The 25,725-nt window shown below is 40.4% G+C and overlaps 3 protein-coding genes across 4 annotated transcripts; 1 reads left to right on the forward strand and 2 right to left on the reverse strand.

Annotated features, from left to right (window-relative positions):
* The first annotated feature begins 201 nt into the window (after window positions 1-201).
* Window positions 202-981, forward strand: LOC127771930 (auxin-responsive protein SAUR72-like). The gene has a single exon (XM_052297877.1). It carries the CDS (start codon window positions 329-331, stop codon window positions 698-700), a length of 372 nt encoding a protein of 123 aa, XP_052153837.1. The 5' UTR covers window positions 202-328; the 3' UTR covers window positions 701-981.
* Window positions 982-3,396: 2,415 nt separating this feature from the next.
* LOC127771593 (peroxisome biogenesis protein 6) lies at window positions 3,397-8,732 on the reverse strand. 2 transcript variants are annotated; one of them, XM_052297521.1, is made up of 17 exons: window positions 8,400-8,732; window positions 7,335-7,979; window positions 6,954-7,197; window positions 6,715-6,856; window positions 6,364-6,547; window positions 6,080-6,271; window positions 5,725-5,997; window positions 5,512-5,583; window positions 5,322-5,408; window positions 5,058-5,180; window positions 4,867-4,977; window positions 4,714-4,752; window positions 4,492-4,613; window positions 4,266-4,410; window positions 4,102-4,185; window positions 3,896-4,027; window positions 3,397-3,798 (listed from the first exon to the last, which is right to left on the reverse strand). In XM_052297521.1, exons 1-16 carry the CDS (start codon window positions 8,667-8,669, stop codon window positions 3,938-3,940), a joined length of 2,823 nt encoding a protein of 940 aa, XP_052153481.1. In that variant the 5' UTR covers window positions 8,670-8,732; the 3' UTR covers window positions 3,397-3,798; window positions 3,896-3,937. The 2 variants fall into 2 exon arrangements, with proteins under 2 accessions (XP_052153481.1, XP_052153480.1); XM_052297520.1 differs by having other exon boundaries at window positions 3,397-3,804.
* A 9,618-nt stretch (window positions 8,733-18,350) lies between these two features.
* Window positions 18,351-19,821, reverse strand: LOC127771462 (uncharacterized). Its single transcript, XM_052297378.1, has 2 exons — window positions 19,536-19,821; window positions 18,351-19,179 (listed from the first exon to the last, which is right to left on the reverse strand). The coding sequence occupies exons 1-2, from the start codon at window positions 19,746-19,748 to the stop codon at window positions 18,670-18,672; spliced, it is 723 nt and encodes a 240-aa protein (XP_052153338.1). The 5' UTR covers window positions 19,749-19,821; the 3' UTR covers window positions 18,351-18,669.
* Window positions 19,822-25,725: the final 5,904 nt, after the last annotated feature.

Here is a 25,725-nt window from a genome sequence, read left to right on the forward strand (position 1 = left end):
GTTAGTGAGTTACAGTACAAAAATATTCGGTTTGGGCCCGGTCAGAGCCAGAGGCTCGCTTGTTTTGGCAACGAATGGAAGATCGGTCAAGAATTGGACGACGACAACGTCTCGCGCTAGTGCGCCGTCGCCGTCACATGACATTCTTGGTTTTCTTACACGTTGACCATTGGGACGAACACATGCGCACGCTCGCTCTTCTCGCCTATAAAATGCACCCCGGATCTTGGTGCATCCCCACATACTGCTCCATGATTGGCAAATCATTTTAGTTTCACCTGCAAATTTTTCTTAGCCTCGCCGCCGGCGAAGTGAACGCCAATTCGCCATGGTGAGCTGGAGGAGGAGCAGGGTGGTCGCCGCCGCCGGCGAAGATGAGGCGCGCGAGCGGTTGGTTCCCGGTTGCGGCGGCGCCGGCGGCGAGAAGGCGGCGGCCGTGCCGAGAGGGTGCGTGGCGCTGTTGCTGGTCGGGAACGGCGGCGGCGGCGGCGGCGACGGCGACGACGGCGAGCGCGTGGTGGTGGAGGTGCGCGCGCTGGAGCGGCCGCGGGTGGGGGCGCTGCTGGAGAAGGCGGCGAGGGAGTTCGGGTACGACCAGAAGGGCGTTCTGCGTGTCCCTTGCTCCGCCGGCGAGTTCCGACAAGCTCTCACGGCGGACGGCGGCGCCGCCGCCGCCGGAGCTCCGTGCCGCCGGCGATGACGCCGCGCGCCGTACGTGTTTGCGTGCACGCGACGTGCGCGCGTGTGCGGTGTTCATGGTGTGTGTGTATAGGGGGGCTTTCGTGCCTTTCGTGCACGTGTAGGGGGTTGACGAGACGTACAGTACATAGGCTTGAACTTGCATAGAGCGTAGAGGGTAGAACTTGGAAGGACAAACGCATGATCGATCTTTGGATGATGATCGTGATCTGCAAGTGTTTATATTGGGGATGATTTGAGATGAATACATGGAGAATCCAATCAAAAGCGGATTACTCAAAATCAATCGCACTCCTCTAATCTCAAGTTTCAGTTTTTGTCTGTGACTAGTTGGTACTCTCTGTCCTATAATACAAGAGATTTTAGAGGGATATGACATATCTAGGATGTCACATCCCTCCCTTATATTATGAGATAGAAGGGGTAGCCAGTTTCTAAGAATCTAAAAAAGCTAGGTTTCCCAGCTTTTTCCTTTTGGTTTCTAGTTCAATTTTTGAATTCTACGACTATAACTTCTCAGAATTTGAATCAAAAGCTGAACTGTTAAAGTTAAAGTGATCTACTGATTCTTAAGAAACTGCAACAGCTAAAACCTCTCCACACAGAGACCCTTAATTAGTTGCGCGTTGGGCTCTTCTCGTGCCTGCCAAATTATTTCTCGATGCTTGCTGCACGCACGCACGCTGCATGAACGATGACGATTCAGGCGTGCACGCTGACCTGATCCGGGGGTCTCAGTTCGCTGGTTTTGGGCGTAATTTGGTGTATCGCGACGCTCGCCGACGCCGCGCATCCCTCACCCCCTCCTCCGATGCCTCGGCGAACGGCGAGAGTTGAATTCGAGTTGGTGGATGGTTCGTTTCAGGCTTGTTAAATTTCCTTTTTTTTTTGCAGTCTGAAGTCTGAACTCCCCAGCAGGCTAGCACGCTCTCCACTTGCGACGTTTGTACCGTCAGGCTTTCAGTACAACCTGCAAATGCATGCACCATGCAGTCAGTGATCACTCAGTCGGTCCTTGTATATTCACAACACGTGCCAGTCGAGTGAAAGCCGGTTATATTATTTGACTCCGTCGGATACGCGAATCTGCTACAGCCCGCGCCGCCGATCGAGCTCGCGACGTCCGTGACTCTCTCCCCCCTCACCTTCCCGTGTTAAACCGCGTCAGATTGCAGCTAGGGGGCGGAATCGGTAGCATCTTCTTTAGAAACGACGTTTGATCCATTGGTAATCGATCATATTTATCATTTAATCAATACGATATAGAAAAAAAAATAAAAAAAACAAAAATTATGTATAGCAAAAGACAGCAACGGTCAGAAACAGTATCCGTTATAAAAAAGGAGAACGGCGCTCGGCTGATCGGGAATGCGACAATTTGTAGCAACCGGCTCCGCCACCACTCGCGCACCGCACAATTAGAGGTTGATTCGCAAGTAGGCTTATCCACGAATCCGTTTATAGGCAAAATTAGTGCGTAACCCGTGGATTTGATTAGCAGGTTATCTATTAAATTGACTTATAAATGGGTCTATAGATCGATACATTTGTATATCTAGACACGGCAAACCGGGCCACGATACGAAAAATTCATGAATTATCATATATTTGATTTATAAGTAAACTTGCGGGTCGGTCCACTTGCATCGCTACGCGCAATCTTGGTTGCGTAGGTCGCCGTCGTCGCCTTCGCGCGCGCGCGCTAGCCGCTGCTAGCTGTGGGGCTCGTCTCTCTCGTCGGCTGCAGCGCCGGGCGGGGCCGCGCGCTGGCCGCGCGTGCCGACCTGCCGTGCGCCGACGAATCGGTCGGTCGATCTCCGCCTGTTTGGGCGAGAACGATAGGTGTGGTCGCTTGCTTCACCGCGCCAGCGGGATCACATCGGGGAGCTCAGCTGTACCGAATCCCTGTTCTGCCGATTCGAGCCGCGCCCACAGCCATACGTGCAGTCTTCGTCGTCGTCGCCGCGGTGGCCAGCGGCTGTACCTGTCACGTAGGAGTACTACATATCTGCATGCGCAATACCAGCAGCAGCAGCTGCTCTACTACGTGAGATGGTGTTTGGATACAGGGACTTAACTTTAGTCTCTGTATTTAGACACTAATTTAAAGTACTAAATATAGACTACTTACAAAACTAATTAAATAAATGAAAGCTAATTTGCGAGACAAATTTTTTAAGCCTGATTAATCATAATTAGAGAATGTTTATGGTAGCATCACATAGGCTAATCATGGATTAATTAGGCTTAATAGATTCGTCTCACGAATTAGTCCAAGATTATGGATGTGTTTTATTAATAGTCTACGTTTAATATTTATAATTAATTTCCAAACATCCGATGTGATAGGGACTTAAAAGTTTTCCCATTTAAACAGGGTAGCACGAGTGCTCCGCGTATGTAGTACTACCTCACATCGCTTATCCAAAGTTTCGTTAGCCAATGCCAGCGTCGGTCTCCGGGGACCGGGAGACCCCAACCTAGCAGACCTTGTACTAGCTCAGTACTACTGTGTAAACGGCCGGACCGTCTGGACGCCGTGGTGAGGCGACCGCATCAGACGCGTTGTACGTCCAGCGAGAGTGAATTGCTGAAGAAATATTGGTAACTTTAATTTCGTAGACTCAGGAGGATGCGTTCGTAGATGATTGATGACAACGAGTTTATGACAATTATTCAAGGGCATCAACAAATGAATCAAATGTTAGAAAGAAAAGTATGCTAGGATTAGTTTGCTGAAGGTGCAGACTATCTAGTTGACAAAGGAAAAGGTTGCCAACAAAACGTAGCAGTATTGTCCTCTGAAGGATAGAGGACAGGAGGATACATAGTTGAGATGATACATGAGTATACTCACTTTCTATATATGAATGCTATGCAGCGTTTGCAATTTTGAGTCAATTCGTTGAACCCTAACTAAAGCAGAACCAGAAACTGTCTAGATTCTAGATGATAATGCCTTTGCAGATAAGGTCAGTTAGCTCGTGTTGAAGTCAAAATATAACTAGAGCCCGGAAGATCTGGCATGGTGGAAAGAAAAATGGTGCCACATTCATCACTAGCCAATGCTTTCGTCATGGCCACCATGTGTCAAATACACTGAAACTGAAGAATGAAATCATTCGGACGTGGAATTTCATGAAACCTTGGGAGGAAATAATGTAAACATTTTCACGTCAGGAAAACGAATATGAACCTTAGGTTGCTATGGTAGCACACAATGAAGGCTTAACTGACGTCATCTAGATGGTCCCTCAATCTTCTTCCTCAACTGTTCATAGTTTTGTAATTCTTCTATAGACAACGATGGTGCGATATCCCCTAACACCTGAATAGCAATGAAATTAGTTGATATGAACAAATCATACTTATTGTCATGCCCAAAATGATATAAAGTCTTACTGTCATGAAATCATTTATCTCAACAATGACGTCATCAGCACTGGCTTCACTGGTTCTTGAAGGATCAGCCTCAAGTGTTTTGGCCTTGAAATACCAGGTGTAAGTCCAACAGAGCAAAGACAAGAAAAGGTCAGTGAAGTGGGAAGGAACTGCCTGCTACTCACCAAGTTCTTAGCAGCATGATACCATGCGTCTGCGCATAACGCATAAATATCAGCACCGGTAAAGTTTGGAGGACATTGCTGAGCAATTGACAAGAGAGAAACATTCTCATGGAGCTTATACTTGCGTGTCTGTGCTTTCAGGATCCTGCACATCAATTACACTTGGATCAAAGGTGCAATTTTTGCAACGAAATCTGGAATTTTATGAGCAAATACAGATGCCAACCTTTCTCTATATGATGCATCTGAATTTACACCAACATAGAGAAGCTTATCAAAGCGGCCAGGCCGGAGAAGTGCAGAATCAAGAAGGTCAGGCCTATTTGTAGCTCCAATAATGAAAAGATCCTAGAAAAGAATTGGGAAAATGGTTCCCCTTCATGTCAAAGCATCTCAGGAAAAAAAAAAAACAAGTAGGAAAACAAATTGGTATGAACAAGGATAATACCTGACTGTTATCGCTTAACCCATCAATCTCCACAAGCAACTAACAAAGAGTCAAAGAGAGGAAAGGGGAAACTGAGACCACTAAGTCCAATATTTGAACAGAGATAATAAAAAAAACATTGAGACACTGCCTCAGTGATGAAAACAACCATACCTGTGAAACTACTCTATCCATCACACCTGCGGAATCTGAGGAGGATCCTCGTGCAGGAGCAAGGGAATCAAGCTCATCAAAGAAAATTACACATGGCCGTGCAGATCTTGCCTGAGGTTGACAGAAGAGTTGCAACCGTAAGCATATATGCACATCTTATGGCAATTGTATGGTTGTGTAAATCAATTTACCTTCTCAAAAATGTCCCTTACATTCTTCTCTGATTCTCCAACATACATGTTAATCAATTCTGGACCTTTTACACTAAGAAAGTTTAAAGAGCACTCTGTTGCTACAGCTTTTGCCAATAATGTCTGCAAATTGAAACATAATAATAATGAGCACGTATACATTGCTTTTCTATGTGCTTATCCTCTTTGGACAGATGGGAAGAAACGAAAAGGTAAAGCTTAACTAAAAACAAAGTATAAAATAGAAAAACACCGTAAACCAACCTTCCCTGTGCCAGGAGGTCCATACAACAGGACACCTGACCGCTTCCCCAATTTAGAAGAAAAAAGGTGCTTATACAACAGAGGTAACTGTATAGCAAAGAAAAGAGGCAAATTACTATTCACAAACTTACTAAAGCAGCTTCATATTCTTAAGTTACAATAAACATTGATGAACATAAGAAAATTTTACCTGAATAGTATCTAGAATAACCTTTTTCACTTCCTCAAGACCACCAACGTCCTCCCATTTGACATTAGGAACCTGTAGCACATAAAAATCCAAATCAAGTACTTGATGAAAGCAAGTTAAATCACATATACACGATGCCAAAGCAGTCTGCTAATGGGTCTGAGAGCTAGAAGAATATAAGATATCAAAAAACAAGATGTTAAAATGTCTTACTTTGGGTGTACCCAGTGCAGCACGATTCCTTTTCTTGGCCCGTTCTAGAGAAGACAAAATATATTCTTTGCAAAAAGTTTTTTCTTCATTTTGAGAGCTAGAAGAGCTTGTAGGAAGGATGCCTTTAAGCTTATCACCTTCGCTATTATTTTTATCCGTTTCAACTTTATGTGCAAAAGATATGCCAGCATCTGCAACCAATGCAAGTATATCCCTTGGCATGAAACCAGACGTTTGTACTGCTAAATCTTTTACGAACTTGTCATTTATACTCTGAAATTGAAATAAAATAAGCATCAAATGTAACGTAAAAGCACAAAACTTCACTTTTGGATCAATAGCGAGAAAATTCTACCTCATCAGCTGACGTTGAAACACAATGGAGTGTTTCAGATATCAAGTTCCTCCTCTGTTCTTCATTTATACTTTTCATGTTTATCTCATGGCGGAAACATCGCCTAATTGATTGTGGCATTCCTTCAGCACGATCTGCAGTTGCAACTAGTATAACTTGAAGTGGGCTTACACATTCAGGTTCCACAAGGTACTGAAATAAAGGGAGGTTTGATGATAAGGAACATGATGGTCTTATACCACAAAACGAGGGATAACCTAAAGGAAGGTGGAAGGAATACTTACTGGATTTCCATTTATATCTCTTGCTGGGAGCGATTCCGTAGCAACCCAATGTTGTCCAATGTACTGCTTGATGACGGATTCAATGTTTGCTGCAGTGCCAGATTGCGCAGATTGTGTCCCTTCGTTGGAGGATGTATTCCCAATAGCATCAAAGTGGCGAAGAAGTATTATACATGGTGAATACCTTCATGAAAAGTTATTCAGCTTAATTATGTGAACAAAGTAAAAAAATCAGTACCTGAAGAAAACAAACGAACTACAGAAAATGTTTTTGATCATTTGATGACTAAAGCATGAATAGATTTCATCGGTAGAGAATAAGAAGGTAATAGGACACAAGAAAATGAGTACTTATGAGCTTCTTTGAAGGCAGCCACTAGTGCAGCTGCTGCCCCGCTATCTGATGAAGTCATTAGATCATGACAGCTACACTCAACCACATGCAAACCAAAATGGTTGGCAACATGCTTGACTACCGTCCGCTTCCCACATCCTGCACTTTCATCATTTTCGTTAGTAACGGTTTAGTTCAAGCTGAGTAGTAAACACTGAAAATAAATTTCTGGAAATTACAGCTTGAGTGAAATAACCTGAAGGCCCATATAAGAAAGTGGAAAACTTGACTTTTGGCAAAATGTTTGAAGGACATAGTGCTGGTGCAATGATAGATGCTAAATGCTCCACTATTTCACTGTGCAAAGGAACTGAAGCACCAGGAGAAGCAAACAAGCTGTAAGGGGGTATTGAAGCAGAAGCACCTCCCCCAAGAACAAGGGCTGTTTGATTACAGTTGACGCGATGAACTGGTTCATCTGATGGTTCCATGCCAGTCACCTAGTGCAGGGGTTACAATGTTAACATATCAAGCTTATGAATGATTGCATAAAGCCAGTCATAAGCTAAACGTTAGATCACCTTTCTCCAGCATATTAATTAAAACATGTATGGAGGATGACGGATAGGTAAGTTACCTTGAAGTAAATCATATCATGAGGATGGAGTCTATTGTCCTCCCTGTTGCATGCAAGGCAGGAGGTTGCGCCACAATTCCAATTGTTCCTTATGCAAAAAACATCCCCTCTCGCTAGGAACCTATCAAACTTAAAGTGCTCATTCAGAGCTTGATCAATCATATCTTGGTAGTCACTTCCTCCAATGGCTGAATTTGCCTTTAGAGAAGCAAACACACCACATTCAGGAATCCTCACAACAGAAACCCGCAAATGCAAAGCATGTTTCGGCACTTGAGGGGATGGAAGAATCTCTAAGTGAAGAATAGGATTACTTTCTTCACCAGCAGCCAGATCACTATCTTCAACTTTAGAACAGAACTTGAAAGGTTTCTCTCCTTTTTGAACAAGAAGCTTGAGACAAGAGACATGGACTCCCAGATTGAATGCCAGAAGTGGGCTAACATAAGCGACCTCTTCATCCAAGGGCGGAAAGCCGTTTGTTGGAAAAGAGTGACAGGGTAAGATACCCATGGCATTATCCAAGGGAGAGGCTGCGTCCACAGGCTCAGTATGTTCTGTCAGGGAATCATCAAGGCATGGGTGATCAAGTACTACTGCTTTGGCAATCCTTCCGACATTATTGTCAGCATTCTTCACAAGCACCTGCAGATTGAAAGCCCTTTATTACTTTCAGCACAATAGATTCCTACATACTGCCCAACCTTATGCTAGGAGTATACACTAGCGCACTTCTATCATCATTTAGATTGCCTGAATCAAGTGTAACATAAATGCAATCATATGCTCACAAAGGTAAATTTTGTAGCACCATTGCTCTAGGCATCACTTGCCATTGTACTTATTACAGCTCAATTTGGCTAAGCTAATCATCAATTCCCATCCAACTAATCAGAATTCAGAACAGTGTACAGGTAAACCCCATATGTGACCATCCAAAATCGACTAAAATCCAATTCACTGACCAGATTTTCCACCGAATTACTCAATCATAACGATCTAACTGAGACGAGATAATGGGATATTTGATCCGAGAAGGCGCGGGGAGGGGACCAGTCCACTTACCGGCGTGCCGGTGACGACGGCGAGCCGGCGGAGCGCGGACGAGGGGAGGGCGACGAAGGAGGCGGCCTCCCCGAACTCGCCTCCGCCCGCGGAAGACGACGAGGAGGAGGAGTTGGGGAAGCGGAGCACCCCGGCCCTGATGCGCACCGGCTCCGGCGGCGGCGGCGGCGGAAGGGCCGACCCGCGGCGGTCCCCCGGCAGCGAGTCGAGCAGCGCCTGCGTGGAGGCCAGCACCAGCGGCTTCCTCCGCTGCCGCGTCGCCTCCACCATGGCTGCGACGCGCGCGCGAGAGAGAGAGGGGAGAGAGAAGAGGAGAGTCCACACGAGGGAGAAGAGGAGAGAGAGGTTCAGAGAAATCAGTAAACCGACTGAGGCTGTGTTAAACTACAGATTCCGCTCTAAACTGCGAACGAATTTATTAAGTCTAATTAATTTATTAGTAGTAAATGGCTATTATAGCATTATATTGTCAAATAATGGTGTAATTAGGCTCAAAAGATTTGTCTCGCAATTTACATACAAACCGTACAATTGATTTTTTTCGTCCACATTTAATGCTCCATGCATATATCCAAATATTTAATGTGACGAAAAAGTTGGAAGTTTGACTAAAAAATTTTGAATCTAAACACGACCTGAGCTGAAATCAATGAACCTGACAATTTACATTTTTTTCAGAAAAAATATAGTACAAACATAAACGCCCATAACACGCGTTTACTCACTTGTATAAACACATACACGAATATCCTACTCTTATAAGCACTTTCGAAAAACTGTGCTTGCATATGTTTAGATTAATGAAATTATCACATACGTTTCGTTGTCAACAGATATATCTCTTACCACTGAAGAATAATTAGCTGTAAATATGAGAAAAGATAGAAAAGAGAGAAATTTCGAGGAGAGGAAAGCCGTAGGGCTAACGAACTGCTGCCAAATTGATTACTGGGACAGTTTAGAGTTCAAATCGATTTCATGATAAAATTGTTTTTTTGCCATCTGTCTCTTTAATCTGCGACTGAATTACACAGAGAGATAGACAGCATGGATCATCAGACTGAATATATGGTATGCACCGTACGTGCGAAACAGCCTTCTGGAGAAAGTTTAATCGTAATCGTGCAGACAAGCACGATTAGCAAAACAGAACTGAAAACTGTAATTTACTGCTTCAAGTTTTTATCAAAGACTATTTTAAAAAAAAAACTTTTTAGGAACCAAAAAATGTACTACAAACTAGTGGAATGTGGGAGCCCATATGCGTTGGGTCAGCTAGCAGATCAGACGCGGCCCCGCCCAGCCCAACAACACAATCCACACGCCGCCTGTCGAAAAAATCCAGCCCACGTTTGCGTCTGCGAAGCCACGCCGCGGTCTCATGGCGCGCGCGGTTGCCGCGCCCGCGACGAGAAAATTGCAATATTGAGAGTGGCAAATATCGGGGCTTCGCTGTTTTGACACTCTAAGTGGATGACAAATGGGTCCATCTATATCTATGAAATGTGGGTCTAGTGTCATTATAGCAAAGGTTAATGTTTGCAGTGTCATTATTGCAAATCCCCCGCCGACGACACAACACACGCAAGCCACGCCGCGCCACCACACGGCCAGCCGCCGGTGTCCGACCGGTGGACCGCCCGGCCTCACGGCTGCAAGATTCGGCCGCCGCCGTGGTACTTTGGCAGACACGGAGTCACGGAGATGACCCGAGGTCGAGCGAGAAGATAGCAAAATCACATAGGGGGCATTTACATTTAGGGCCTGTTTGGTACAGCTCCAACTCCTAAATTTAGCTTCAGGAGTTGGGTTTGGAGTGGAGTTGTGGAGCTGCCTAAACCCAGCTCCACAACTCTAGTTCATTTTGTGAGAGAGCTCCACCCAACTCCACTCCCAATTTTGATGGAGTTGAAACTGTTTCGCTGAGATGCAGCTCCAGGAGCTGAAGCTGGAGCTGTGCTAAACAGACCCTAAGGGTTGGGTGGAGCTTAAGCTGGAGCTATGCCAAATAGACCCTAAGGGTTGGGTGGAGCTGCATCTCAGTCAAACAGTTTCAGCTCCACTAAAACTAGTCAAACAGTTTCAGCTCCACCAAAACTGGGAGTGGAGTTGGGTGGAGCTCTCTCACAAAATGAACTAGAGCTGTGGAGCTCTCTCACAAGCTCCACAACTCCACTCCAAACCTAACTCCTGAAGCTAAATTTAGGAGTTGGAGCTGTACCAAACATGCCCTTAGATTGTAACCAAAATGGATCTTATCAAATTTTAACAATGCTAAAATTTTGGTAGGTTGACATTATTATTAAAACTTCGACAGGATTCTTTATGTATATATTAAGGTTTGGCAAAAAAAAAACTAAATGTATACATATCTTTAACAATTTTATCAAGAAATGATACTAATCTGAACAGTGCATGATCCCTTTCAGTTTTCCCGAACGATTAACCACTGCGATCTGCAAGCGGCCGGATCCGCAGGATCAGGCCAAACTCCTCGTCGATCGTCAGTCAAAACGATCGGAAATCGATGCTGCACACACGCACGCACGCACCTCAGCTAGCAATAACTCTCGACGTACGACGTCGACGTGCTCACTCATCAACTCCTTCAAATCAATGCGAGAGCTTAGCTAGCTTAGAGACTAACACGAATTCAACGTTCTCAACTTAAGTCTGATCGATCGATCGGGTCGAGCAGTAGTGAATGCGTGAGCGCGACAGAGCCCGAGTCATTCTAGCTAGTATAGCTAGATGCATTATGCATGTAGTATGGCTACCACTGCTAGTTTATTTACTACTATACGTGCTCACGTACGCCGATCATATCATATCGTGTTCAAGATGTTCAATGCAATCGCCTGCCTAATTCTTTCTCCGAGAGCGACCCGGTTTTAATTACTGGTTACTTGCACAGGTTGCGCAAGGATGTCATCGCCTTAATTATGGGGATGAAATAGTCTGAAAACCACGTTGTTGTTTGCCACGTACGTCTAGAACATCTTTCGCCGTAGTTTGGTAGTAGATGATGAACGAATGTTTTTAGTCGGTTACTGTAGTTTGTATTCAATCATGCTTAATTTGTTACCTCGTCTTATGGCCCATCTGGTGTACGCTAAATATGTACCTAAACTTAGCTTTGTCGTGATACAATTTGAGTAACTTATGCTTAATCACGACCTGTTTCGGCGAATAGCGATGAACCCCCGCAAAAACATCACATCGAATTTTTGGACACATGCATGAAACATTAAATATAGATAAATAAAAAAAACTAATTACTTCCTCCGTTTCACAATGTTAGTCATTATAACATTTCCCATATTCATATCTATCTAGATTCATTAACATCAATATGAATATGGGAAATGTTAGAATGACTTAGGCTATGTTTGATTCAGCTTAGGATTATTATAATCTGGATTATTAGGAGTAAGCTGAAACAAAAAATTATATTATTATGCTAGATTATAATAATCTATAAGCCATATTAGTATAATCTAATAATCTCTTAAAGACCCACTACCCTTAGATGCCTCCAATAATCCAAAGAAACAAACAATTCATAGCTTATTCTATGTCAGCTTATTATAATCCAGCTTAGAGTAATATGATTTAATAATCTAGATTACAATTATCTTAAGCGGAAACAAACAGGGCCTTACATTGTGAAACGGAGGAAGTACACAGGTAGGAGAAAAATCACGAGACGAATCTTTTTAGCATAATTAGTCTATGATTAGTCATAAGTGTTACAGTAACCCACATGTGGTAATGACGGATTAATTAGGCTCAAAATATTCGTCTCGCGGTTTCCAGACGAGTTATGAAATTATTTTTTTTATTTGTGTCCGAAAAATCCTTCCGATATTCAGTCAAACATCCTATGTGACACCCAAAAATCTTCTTTTCGTGAACTAAACATGCCCGAAGTCAAATATTTCTGCCGGATTTCGTCTTTCAGACAGTGCAGATCCGAGTCTGAAACAATCTGCAGGTACCTGAACAGTATTAGAGCAAGTTTAATAATGGAGCCAACTATGAGCTTATAGCTTATATTAAAGTTAGCATGTATAGTAAGTGAGCTACAAGGTTATCTTTTTTTTTCTCCTTCTCTCTCTATCTCTCACCTATGCATTTAATGTATTTATCTTGAAGTATGTGAATAGCTAGCTCTTGCATGAGAGCCAACCCTCTCTATTTTTCAAATTCTCTTTCATTCACATTTATAGTTGGCTTATAACCTACTAGTATACTTGCTCTTATTACGACTACTCCACCTATGCATCCTGCAGCCGTTTGTATCCGTGTACAGACTCGAATCTGGAGAGCACATCGGTTCAGACTTCAGAGTTCAGACACTGATCAAGTGGATCATCCACTACAATCCATGCATCCCAGCATCATCGATCAATTCATCATCACCACCGATCATCCAAAGGGAGAGACCGATCGAGTACTCTCTGTACTCGTACCACGTTACTACTACGTCAGATCAGCTTCAGCTAGCTATATCTGCTGCAGTCACTGCCACTGACGGTCGCTAGCTCCAGCAGCCTACCTACCTTTACCTATGGCTACTCTATCTACGGGCGATCGATCCAAGACAGCAGCTAGCGGCGGCAGTAGGAGGAGGAGGACGTAGGCGAGCGTACTGCTAGCGCTTGCAATAAATTGCAAGGCATAACCCAGTTTCGGTGCACACATCACCCGCCCATAAATGTTCTCCTCCTCGCCGTCGTCGTCGTCGTCTGTGACCTGAACTGATGAACGGGGATGAATAGCGCAGAGCGGCTTCGAGCAAGCGACGACGACGACGATCGCTTCTCACCTGCCCCGTCATGTTCATACGGATGGGTTCCATCCATCCGTCTAGCTATCGGTGAAGTGATCATGCTAGCTAGAAGCTACGAAATGCTAGCTTGGAGATATATGGACCAATTTCTCTTCTTTTTTTTTTTATGTATTGGAAATGAACAGAAATATCTACTCTTTGATCAGATGGGTGTATGTGTGTTAGTACTAGATATTTCAACTATATAATATCCAATTTACACCCTCCGTCCCATAAAAAATTCAATCTACACATATTCAGATTCATAGCTAGTATTAAAATTTTTTATATGACATAGGAGTACTAGTATCTCCGTTTTTTTAGTTTTTAATTACATCGCGTTGTCAATATTTGAGCATGGTCATTTATTGTATTAAGAACTTAGTGCAAATATGCAAAATGCAAGTCATACTTAAAGTATCTTCGATGATAAACAAAATCACAACAAAATAAGTGATGCTTACATTTTTTATAACAATATGAATGGTCAACATCATCATTTATTTAAGAAAATAGTCTATTTTACTCACTCGAACTATTTCGCCGGGGCACTTAACCCCTAAACAATTTCTCAGCTCATTTTACACTCTGAACTATTGAAAACGGTTCATCTTAATCTTTAATGGCATCTCCTTTTTTCCTCGCTTTATAAGTCATATTTTGTAATGGAATTTAATTTGTAGGATTGATATATACTGTTAATTAAGGATTAAGATGAACCATTTCTAATAGTTTGGGGGTGAAATAAGAAAAAAATAATTTAGGGGGTTAAGTGATCCAATGAAATAGTTCGGGAGAGTGAAATGAACTTTTTCCTATATTTAAAAATAGAGGCAGTAGTGTATGACTATTGATGAAGGTCTTGATTTTCGGTCAAAATAAGCCCTTATAAATATGCACTAGGATTGAGTCCAGTCCAGTAGGCCCATTAACGCAAGCAGGTATGTTTTGCAAGGTATAATCGTCATGTCTCTTCTTTAAATCATCTATTTCTAACACTCCAATTTTGAATTAAGAGCTGAAAATCCACAAAAGGATGGACCAAGCGGGCCATGTTAGATTTAGACAAGGGTAGTTGGTAAGCTATTTCGGTCGGTTTCTATGAAAATGTTGACCAAAGTATGGACAGTTTTCCATCTCGTTTCAATTCAAATCAACACAACTGAGAAATATTTAATTCGTTAAACTATTTCACGTTGTATTATTAATTGAAACACATTACTCCATCCTTCCAAAAATCTGAGACCTATTTCATTCATTGGTTTCTCCAAAAATTTAAGTCCTATTTGTAGTCACTATGTGGTAAATTAAATTATTGATTAGAAACCAAAAAGTCATTCTAGTATTTATTGGTTGCATGTTCATTGGTTTTGCCACATGGTGAGTACGTTAATTGCTTCTTGGTTTTGATGAAAAAGAAATAGGTCTCAGATTTTTGGAAGGAGGGAGTATTACGATGTCCAACTGCGATCTGTCTACGCCCAAAAAAGAGAGTAAGAGAAGAGATAAAGCTCTCTCTATATAAGTCAATGATGTTTGTTTTAGTGTGTGCTAGTCAAAACAAGGATTTGGAATTAAATTCTGAATATATCATTATAAATATACATATATATAGTATTTACTAAGTTTATATGGAGATGTTGTGATGACTTAATGGAGCAATAACCATTCGAATTTCACATACAACTTATGCATGCTATTTGTAGTAGAATTGTATTTGTTATACAAGTCTATCACCATTTTCTATATTTACACAATGAAATTGAATTTGTTATACATTTGTTAACAAAATTTTATTGAAAATATTTGTAATACCAGATTTAAACCATGCATCTATGACTCCACCATCGTATAGGGGTGTTTCTACTCCAACCATATACTCCATTTGTAGTGAAATTTTCCCTCCATTTAATAGTACTGTTTTTAGGCCTTCAAAAACAAACTATGAGAGCTCGTTTTAATTTATTAGTCCTCTCCTGATAATGTACGGAGTAGTAGTACAAAATATTAGTGCTTATCTATGTCAAATCAGCTACACCGCGACTTCGAGAAACTGATTGGATTTGCCGGCTAGTCCAACTATAGGTTAGGTTCGATTAATTAGATTAGATCGTCTTAACTCACTTCTCAATCTATCCCAGCCAGCCAGCCAGTAGTGAAAATTCAGGCATTCATCTCTTTCCCTTTCAAATTCTTCTCCACAGCGAATGAAATATGAAACCTACTCCTCCTTTGCAAATCGCGGTATACAAATGAAACCATGGACGTGTCAGCTGCGATTAATTGCTCCAGCTAGCTAGTGACGTATTAAGACAGTTAATCCACCACCAGCAGCAAGCTGCAGCCGAATTTAATCTAAAACAAAAGCTTCTCCGTGACACAACCTCACCTGATTAGCACCCACGGTGGCAAGTCCAAGGTAGTTAATACTATTAATTAATTAATTAATTAAATTGACCAAGAGAACAAAAACCCAAATAAAATTAAATGAATAAATTAGGTGGACGCAGCTATCGGCAGTAAATACCCAAACGTGCTATATTAATTAGTTGTTCAATTGATCGAGAAGACTTTACTTGCATGGCCAATGGGAGGACTCCAATTAAGCAAGCTAGCCGGGGAGAGGAGTATTAATTAATTTGATCGGCTACAGATATGAAAAGAAAGAAATCGTCGTCGTCATTAATCATCGTGATTAATTGCAGTAATTAACCGTAACCCCATTGGATCGTATCTGCATGGATTAATGTGCATTAATTGAGATATAGCTAGCTAGCTCTAGGTAGACGCATGCATGCATCATTCTATACTATCCCTTCGCCTGGCCTTGCTTGCACTGCACTCGCCAATTTGCCAGTTAATTGCGGTGATAATCGCCATGCTAATTAATTGCCTCTCTTAATTAGTTAATTAATTAATCCCCTTTCCTTTGCTGCCACGTACTTCCTCCATTCCATAGCGTAAGACGCACACGCATTTTAAGATTTAACTTTCAAAACATTTAATTAATTAACAATTAGTATAATATGTATTGAATTTTATTTGCTGAAAACAATATAATTGGAGTATATTTCAATATACTTTTATATGATTATAATTTTTTTTGATACAAAGTTTATAGAGAAATTATAAGTACTAAAATTAGTTTAGTAGATCGTGTGCCGAATACGTACTGTAGGTAATTAGCTAGCTATAGCTCTCCTGTATATTGATCGATCGGCTCGTGTTCATCATTGATGATGATTAATGTTGCTTAATTAAGATACGTAGATGTGAGGATATGCCGTTGAAAAATAAAAAGAGGGCGTACGTCCATTGTACACATGGAGGTCGACCAATTTCAATTTAATTCGTACGTGCAAAATGATTGAAATTCATCCATAAGCAGCTATGACCATTTCGTTCCTGAAATTTCTGCAATTCGATAGACAGATGTACTAGTACTACTTGGTTTATGTTGTACTCCGTTTTATTTTCATTGGATGAGTTGGAACTTGGTTTTATTTCATATGGCCGTACAGGCTAGTGATGTACTTAAGAGAAGTTGCTTTATATTTGGAAAAAAAAAATCAAGGGTAGTAGCTAGTATGAAATGAATGAAGATATTTTGTAACCAAGATAAATGAATTGGCAAAATAATCTGTTCATTAATTATATAGTAGTACATAGTGGTCTTATCCTTGAACAGAAAATTGTAAAAGAAAAAAAATAATTATCTGAGTTTGAACACGGGAGAGATGCTGCCGTTGAATTGATAGGAGTATGCTTTATCAGAATAATTGAATTTCAGATCTTCAGCATATAATGAAATTAATAAATTTGATGGACATATCAACGCAATTGAATTGCATATTTATTTCAATTCGATGACTTGTCGATGTGAAGCCAATAGAGATGATGGGAGCCAAAAAATAACTATCTCACGATGAGTTCTTGTCCAGTAGTTATATCCTATCACTGTCGCGAGATTGATAAGCTTTGGTTTACTTGGATGAGACCACGCATTTTTATAGTAACATCATGGAGTGACACTAGTCATTTTTATAGTAACATTATGGACAATGACACTCTCGTATTGCGTATAGTATAAAATACATGATTAACTTAAGTAAACTATCTATGTTATTATTATTTCTGGTATACGTATAAATGGTGCTCATAGAGATATATACTCCATGTTAGCAACTTAGCAAGTATGACAACAGTTTTTTCCATGCAAAGACAGGTCCTGCCATGTAGTATAAATGTCCTAACATTGTTCATATAGGCAGTAACTAGAGATGAACTCCATGTGTAAAATTACTTGAAGCAAGATTAAAGTTTATTTCTATAAATACTTGTATTGTATTATGCACACTACACTGTTCTATAAATTACTCAGCATATATAAGTCTTTGTCTCTCTTTTTCTTCCACTCAGCTTAGTCTTACCTTCTTTTTTTCTATAAACTAGAGATGTCATTTTACAATTAATGATGACAATCAAACCTTAATTAGAATCTTACGTCACTTATGTACACACAAGTTAAGATTTAATATGTGGAAATGATGTTTCTAAGCTTATCACGGAAATACTTTTGCACTTATACCATTGACTATTTTTATCGATGTATAATTAGAAAAAAAACAATATGATTAAACATGTGCATTATAGATGTTGGTGTATAGTGAATTTATACATTTTTCTCATTAGCATAAACTTTTGGGTTAAACTATTTAGTGCATAAGATTCAATATAGTGTCACAGTTTGAGATCTCAAATTCAAATATGTTTGGTGCATTAATTAATGTAATTCAATATGGTATCAGCACAAAAGACCTCGAATTCGAATCCAGCTAAGTCCTTAGCTGCGATGCAATTAGATAAAAACATAAAACCTATTACCGTTTCACACTTCAGGTTTTAGGAGGCGTATATAAGTGAATTCTCCACAGTTTGTTAAAAATAAATGATAATAAATTTATCTGCTCTAAACTATGAAGGTATAGTATGAAGTTAATTATTGATGTCCACAATATTGATAGGTGAAAAAAAGAAGATGGAAGCCCTATTTTTAGCCTTTTCTCTTAGTAATATCAGATTTGATTTGTACGTCAAAAGAAACAAATAAACAAGCAATAAAATTGACAAAAGACATGTTTCAACTAATTAGTTTGTACAGCTACAAATTGAAGAAAAACCAACAAATAAGGAACAAAGAGATTAACAAAGGTTGGGCTTCTATATATTTGCCCAGCTGCAGGTTTGATCCGATCCTACGATCATAATATCTATTTAATTTTTTTTCAGGAGGTATATATATAGACCTACACGACTGATCCATCTCAATAAGTAAAACTTATCAGAATGTTTCTGTATCACTAAAAAAAGAAAAGAAATTAACTGAAAAAAAAATTCGTTTCCAATTTTTTTTTTTCTTTTCCAAATATTTTTCTCTGATCACTCGGTGTCGTCGGCCGCCGCATTCAGGTCAATCTTGGGCTTCTTCCCGCTGCCGTCGCCGGCGCCGGCGGAGGCTTCCCGGGGCTTTCCGGCGAGCGGCGGGACGTTGCCGGCGCAACGCGGGCACCGGGGGTCCGCCTCGGCGATGAGCACGTAGGTGAGGCAGGACGGGCAGGCGGCCGCACGCATGGACGGGCTCGCGGGCGTCGCGGCGGCGCCGCCTGAGGGCGGCGAGCGGTGGCGCTTGCCGATGGAGGAGGAGGACGAGGAGGTGGACGCCGACGACGACGACGACGTGGCCGGGGAGCCACGCGCGGCGGCGGCGGCGGCCGCGGCCGACCTCCCGGCCGTGGCGCGCTCGAGCGCGGAGCGGACCATGTCGAGCGTGCAGACCGCGGCCGACGTCGACGCGGCCGCGGCGGCGGAGGACGGCGGCGGAGGCAGGTTGAGGTCTTGGTGGCCGACATGGACGCCCTGGAGCCGAGGAGTCAAGAACGTCTTCCCTGACTGCAAGAAGAAGAACAAAAAAAAAATCAGTAAACTCCATTTCTTCAAGATCAAACCAAGAACATGGCAAGATCAGAGCCTCATGAAACTAAATTCAGATGGAACAAGTTTTTTTTATGTTCTTCATATTAAGAACAGAGTGCTTAATCTCCTAATATTCGGAAGAAATACAGCATGCAACACATGAACCGATCTCTAATCGTTGCAAACATTGCAGAATTTGTCTCCGATCAAAGAAAAAAAAACAATAACTGAACGAATGGAACAGTTCGTCTCAAATTTCGTCAGAGGAAGAAACATAAACCGAAACTCAGAAATCACCAGCGCTCACGAGATCAGAGAGAGCGAGGACTCACCATGAGATCAAGCCGCCTCTCCCACCCGGCGGGAACCTTCACCTCGAGGTCGACCACCTCGTCCTCCCCTCCGCCGCCGCCGACGACGCCGCCGCGGCTGTCGCCGCCGCACCCGCCGAGCAGATCCATCGTCACGACCTCCCCCGCCGCCCCGCCCCTCCTCCCGGCCTCCCCTCGCAGCAGCCTCGCCACAGAGCTCACGTCCGCCGCCATTCCCCTCTCCCCCGTGGCGGCTTTCCTCTGCTTCTCCGCGTCGCCGCAAGAAGAAGAAGAATCGAAAGAAGAAGAAGCGGTGGCGCTGGTGGAGGTGGGCGCGGCTCGCCTATATATATAGAGGGCGCGCGCCGCCGTGGCCGACAGGTGGGACCCACGCGTCAGTGGGGGTAGGGGGGGTCAATGAATATAAGTGAAGGAATGGGCGGCCACTAATTTATTGGTGTTGTTGGGAAATGGTTGGGGGAATTATTTAATGCCAATTAATTCCGATTTCTAGGGGGAAGGAGGAGGAGGAGAAAGAAAGAAGGCCTCTCTCTGTGGTTTGATCTAGTCGAGTTTTAAATGCATTTTGATTTTTTGGATTTGTTTTGGTTTAAAGTTTGCATTTATTCTGCATTCCATATACCTGTGGTGTGGTGCCACATTTGGCATTCAGAAAAAGATGAAGAAAACCTGATCTGCCCACCTGTAAATTGTAGTAATGGTTCATTTAGAGAGGGCTATTTTTATGCAGTGATGCAAATATATTCATTTAGTGTCATGTCTTTAATGAGAAATGATCCTCAATTTATTTGCATTATTCAGTTCCTTATGTGTAGTTATTAGTTCATCTAGAAACAGATGTCCATTATGATATTCATTATTAGTTCCATCTACCATGAAAGAACATGCTATATTAATTTATATGCATGGCGCGTCATCTGTTTTTAGATATATAATCTTATTAAAAATAAATCACAATGATTTGTCAACGAACGTAGCTAAAACGTGTTATCGTATATTTCTTGGAGCTGAATAATATTAATCTCTTTGTCAAAAGTCATATACTGGAGTACATGCACGGTATGGATACTCCAGCAGTCGTAAAAACATTAAAACGTCCCAAACAAACCTTTAATTCTTTGAATGGCAACAACTTTTTAGATTGATTGTATAAAACTCATATATTCATAATTATCTTAAAAATTAGCTCTCAATATGATCTCAACGAATTTTGTAAATAATAGTCGTCAACTCGTGCGATGCATGGCTACAATTATTCATAAGGTAAATCTTAGAATTCGAATCATATGTTCAATACATAGATTACTTTTTCTCCAAATTACTACTACTACCTTTGTCCTATTTTCGTATTATTTAGCATATATTAAGATTTGAGAAGAAAGACTAAGGTGTCCCTCATTAAATGGAGTATAGGTAAGAGTGGGGTGGTGGTTGGGGGTAGAATAGGGAAAATTTTAAATCAGAAGTGATTAAAGGGAAAATTAGTACTCTATTATAACAACTATTTTGGCACAAATTTAAAACGTACAGATACAATTATTATGGGACGGTGATAGTATTGCTTAGATTTAAAAGGGAATCCATGTCATTTATAATATGATAATTATTAATTTTAATTTCATAATAAATTGATAGCATAATTCTAAGTGGTACAACTTCATATTTATTAGTTACAAATTATTGAACTTTGGAAAAAACTTAAACTCAAGACTCCATGTATATTGGCATGTTTTATATCACACTAAATCTCAATATGATATATAGCCGTGATAATACAATCAACTTAATCAACGGTTAGTACCATATCTTTTTGTTAACGTAAAGGGCTCTCTCACACTAGATATATATTCTTTTAAACAGTCTAATATATCTACTTTCTACACTCTTTTATAGACAAGATGATAGATAGGTAGATAGATAGATAAATAGATAGATGGCGTGTTCGTCGACATAGGGATTCAAGATGCCACCGTCGTCACCCTCTAACCCTGCCGCACGGAGAGGGATTTGGGGATAGATCCAACTATCCAAGGGAGTTGGACAGAGAAGAGGAAATACAACGAGCGGTTATATGCGAACTTGTAACAGGAGATGTGTGATGGCTTTCTATACAAACGCTCTGGCTGAATTATATCCTTTGGATTAAAATCAAAGGGTTGATTGCATTAGTGCATGAGGGCTGGTGCGTGCATAGAATACATTGCCAAGCGATAGATAGATAGATAGATAGATAAAAATTTGTTTTCATAATATTGCAATTTTAGGATTTTTTTAATTACTCTTTGTTCCAAATTAGAAAATGGAGGGATGTCCGTATATATTTTTAAAAACATGTAAAAATATCTATATTTTAAAATGGTGGTAATATTATAAAGATGGTGCTGATATGCCAAATGGCATGTATTCGTGATCCAATTCCGTAAATCTGTGGCAACCCACACCAATATTAAGGAAGTATAATCTTACTAATAATGATATGATCCGAATATTGAAGAAAAAATAGTTCAGGCATATGACAGTAAAATTTTAGTGGCCAAATAGGGTGTCATCAATTCACTCTAAAAATTAAAACAATATGTCTTTGATGAAGTTCACAATTCAGACAACTCGCAAGTAAGAACAGGTAAGCATTGCTATCAATTTTCAGATTGCTAAACGATTCAATATTTCAATTGCAGCAGGTCGACATTATTAAGATGGAGAAAAAAAAAGGGATCGTGCACGTATCTTTTGTTATAAAAGCTGTACAAATATTGTAATCACAACGGGTCTAATCACGAATTAAATAAGCGAAGATTGTTTTCCATAACTAGTACAGGAAAATAGAAAGGTTTTAATGGGCAACCAACCTGTGAAGAAGACGATCTTTATTTGCACGCAAGCTGGATCAACCTCTCGCTTGATCACATTGAATTTGAATCGACAAGCATTGCAATTTGCAAGACACTATTCAGTAGTATTCAGTACGCTGGATTTGTCTCTCTTTAAACCCGTTTGCAACTTTTGATATTTCGAATCAGATCAACGTCTTAATTAAGTAGGAGTACCAGAGTAGCTGGGAGGGAGTAGTTAGCTGTACTTGAGTTTACAGATGAAGAATTCTTTTCCTCCCATTAATCTCTCCTAACATTAGCTTGACCATAAATACATGGCATGTATCTAACGTTTGATTGAAAAGCAGAAAATATTTCCACATGTGTTTTGACCTGTATTTTTAGGAACTACTCCTTTAATCCCAAAATATACTCCTAACAGTTGGAGTATTAACTAAGTTAGCTATACTTTCGAACAGAGGAAATAATTTTTAGAATTAACATAGAAGGTTTTCAACTGCTTTCGTAACTCAGCTGGGTTATAGATTGCTAGGATAGAAGAATATAATTATTATGCTAAAATTATTTTCGGTTAATTCAGAAACATGTTTTCGTTTTTCTTTTAGAAAAAAAGCTTTGAACAGGGTTACAATAATCATCTTCTCCATTTCCCTTTTCTGCGTACAGTACGTACTCTGATTTTATTTTCTGCTACGTTGGACGAATTATCTTCTGGAACAGTATGTTAAGGTGCATTAATAATTAATTTAAAAACAATATTGGTTCGATGTAGGGCCAGGTAAAACGACCTCCAACAAACCAAATTAATTAACCACCAACGACTGAATGCTCATGGGAAAAGTAGCTTCCTAAATCTTCACACTCACGAGTTAAACAGCCATTAAATGCGATCAACTTCTTGATACTTGGACTGCACTTATTAATGAACGGATTGTTTGGGCCTTTGGTTATCCTCGCATTTAATGCGAGGCAATGCTAATGCAGGATTCTCTGTGGGGGATGCACCGAGTTGACATGTGTGCTCTCAACGTGTTTTGTTTTACTGGGAAGACCCACCTAGAAATACATAGGGTATTCCGGATAGCTTCACAAGGTGGTGAGTTAGCCCGCTTGTATTTGATATTAGGTAATTCTCTAATATTTACTGTTTTTTTCACGGGAAGACCCACACTCACACACTAATATACGTCAATTCCCTTCAGTTTCATAATTCTTGTCTTGTCTTTTAGACAATGATACGGGCTCCGAAATATATCGTTAGTTATGTATTTTTATTATGATATATGCGATAACTAAATGCATGTTTAGTTTCATTATAGTACTTTTGTAAGACAAATCTATATATATAAGCATTAAGATTTAAGAGTAAATTGCACCCACGGTGCAACGACTTGGCAGGTGGGTGCAATTTGGTGTAATAACTTGAAAAATGAGCGTTCTAATGCAACAACTTGGTAAGAAGGTGCAATTTAGTATAATAACTTTATATGTGATCGTATAAATGCAACAACTTGCAAGGTAGGTACGATTTTGATACAATAAATTAAGAAGTTGTGACAACTTAATTATTTAGAGCATTTTTTATATAAATTCATAATTTTAAGTACTTGACAATATACTAGCGTGGATTTGTAAACATATTTATATTTTTATCCTAATAACTAATAACTCTAATAACTAATAACTGAAAGTCAATTAAACTGGATGTAGAAATTATTATATTTCGGTTGATATTTGAGAAGATGAAGAAAACAAAAACTTCTTAAAGGTAACTGAATGTAAATTGTATGTGCAATATAATTCTTAAAGATTAAATTCAATATTATAAGGTAATATCCATAGGATTACTGTTTATTGGCATATTGACATCGTGAAAAACCTCACCTAGCATATGCTTAGCCAAATTGATTCACCAAAATCCTAAATTGTCAAGTTCTTGTACTAGAACGCACCCACTTGTTAAGTTGTTATACTCGGACGTTCAATTCTCAAGTTCTTGCATTATATCATACCCACCTGCCAAGTTGTTGTACCGTGGATGTAATTTACTCAAGATTTAAATTACGGTGAACAGGATCATACGTACACGACTCCACCACTGTAGAATCAATACCGTTCTACTCTCTCATGTTCGTGCGCACCGTGAGGGGGAAATGCATGTACACTTTTCATCCGATATATTATTTTAAAAAATTAATTGTAGTAAATATAAAGGTATAATCAGATCACAAATTAGACAAACGGTTTAGGAGAAAAACAATCATTTGGAATTTGCTAACATAAAATTAAATCAACCATAGCCAAATCGGAATATGCCACATCACCCAAATACCAAAACATGGATGGATTCCTCCGGCTAAATATGCCGGATTCTACTTATCCAGTATATTGAGAAAATATTATCTTTTGTGGACCACATCCATCTTGGCCTCTAAAAAAAATCGGCCGGCTATCTAGGGGTGTAAGTGGCTAACCAGCGAAACCCACTTATAAGCTAAAATAAGCCGCGAACCTGATTATTTTGACCTATAAGTGGGTTCGCGGCGACCCATTTATACCCCTACGGCTATCTCCTATCTAGCTTCATCCATCCAACGAAACACACCCTAAACTATTTCCATTTTATTGTCTAAAAAATATTTAGGAGTCGGTTTAAGAGGAAGGGAGGGAGTGATCATGGGAAGAATTCTATTTGGAGTAACGCTGATGTTTCAACAAAAATTTCTTCCAGAATGATAGTATAAAATTTACGCGTGTCCGTAGGTCACTCGACAAGATATTGACATTCAGATTTGAGACGGTGGAAAAATGGATCTATTCAGATTTAGTGGTAGTTACAATTAATGTCCATCTCTCACTTTCGTGAAATTAAGCGAGATTATCAGAGATATCTTTCATTTGCCGGTGCGTGTCGGCTCAATTTGACCGTCAATAAGCACAGCTTGCAAATCGAGCACAGTGATGCAATATGATGCATGCACGGCCCAGCTGTATCGAGAGTACTGAATTGGTGTTCATATTATTAATTAATCCCGGTTTAATTCATTATCAAACTGACTAGAGAACAAAAAACTCGTCCTCTTATGCGGCTCTGAAAAACTAAACTTCATATAATTGTAGTAGTCAATGTGTCAAAAAGGAAAAAAAAAAGAGATCATGACATGCTGAAGGCTGACTCTCACCCACTGAAATGGATAAGAAATTCACAAGTTGAATGCTTGGCTTCTCATTATTTTAGAAAGAAAAAAAATATGAGGTTGAATATGGTTTCCCATTTCTCAACTTGCATGGACAATTAATAATAACAATTAAATAATGATGCCACCTGTATATATTTTTCTAGGTGTAGCTAAGCG

The sequence above is a fragment of the Oryza glaberrima genome, chromosome 4 (genome assembly GCF_000147395.1).
Source record: "Oryza glaberrima chromosome 4, OglaRS2, whole genome shotgun sequence".
Taxonomy (NCBI): Eukaryota; Viridiplantae; Streptophyta; class Magnoliopsida; order Poales; family Poaceae; genus Oryza; species Oryza glaberrima.

What these genes read in the sequence shown, in the direction of transcription:
- LOC127771593 (XM_052297521.1), bottom strand. Translation starts at nt 8,669, where the DNA reads ATGGTGGAGGCGACGCGGCAGCGGAGGAAGCCGCTGGTGCTGGCCTCC. An exon ending in GGTTAAGCGATAACAGTCAG is followed by an intron (nt 4,614 to 4,713) that starts GTATTATCCTTG and finishes ATTCTTTTCTAG; the next exon opens with GATCTTTTCATTATTGGAGC. An exon ending in GATGCATCATATAGAGAAAG is followed by an intron (nt 4,411 to 4,491) that starts GTTGGCATCTGT and finishes ATTGATGTGCAG; the next exon opens with GATCCTGAAAGCACAGACAC.
- LOC127771930 (XM_052297877.1), top strand. Translation starts at nt 329, where the DNA reads ATGGTGAGCTGGAGGAGGAGCAGGGTGGTCGCCGCCGCCGGCGAAGAT.
- LOC127771462 (XM_052297378.1), bottom strand. Translation starts at nt 19,748, where the DNA reads ATGGCGGCGGACGTGAGCTCTGTGGCGAGGCTGCTGCGAGGGGAGGCC. An exon ending in AGAGGCGGCTTGATCTCATG is followed by an intron (nt 19,180 to 19,535) that starts GTGAGTCCTCGC and finishes TTCTTCTTGCAG; the next exon opens with TCAGGGAAGACGTTCTTGAC.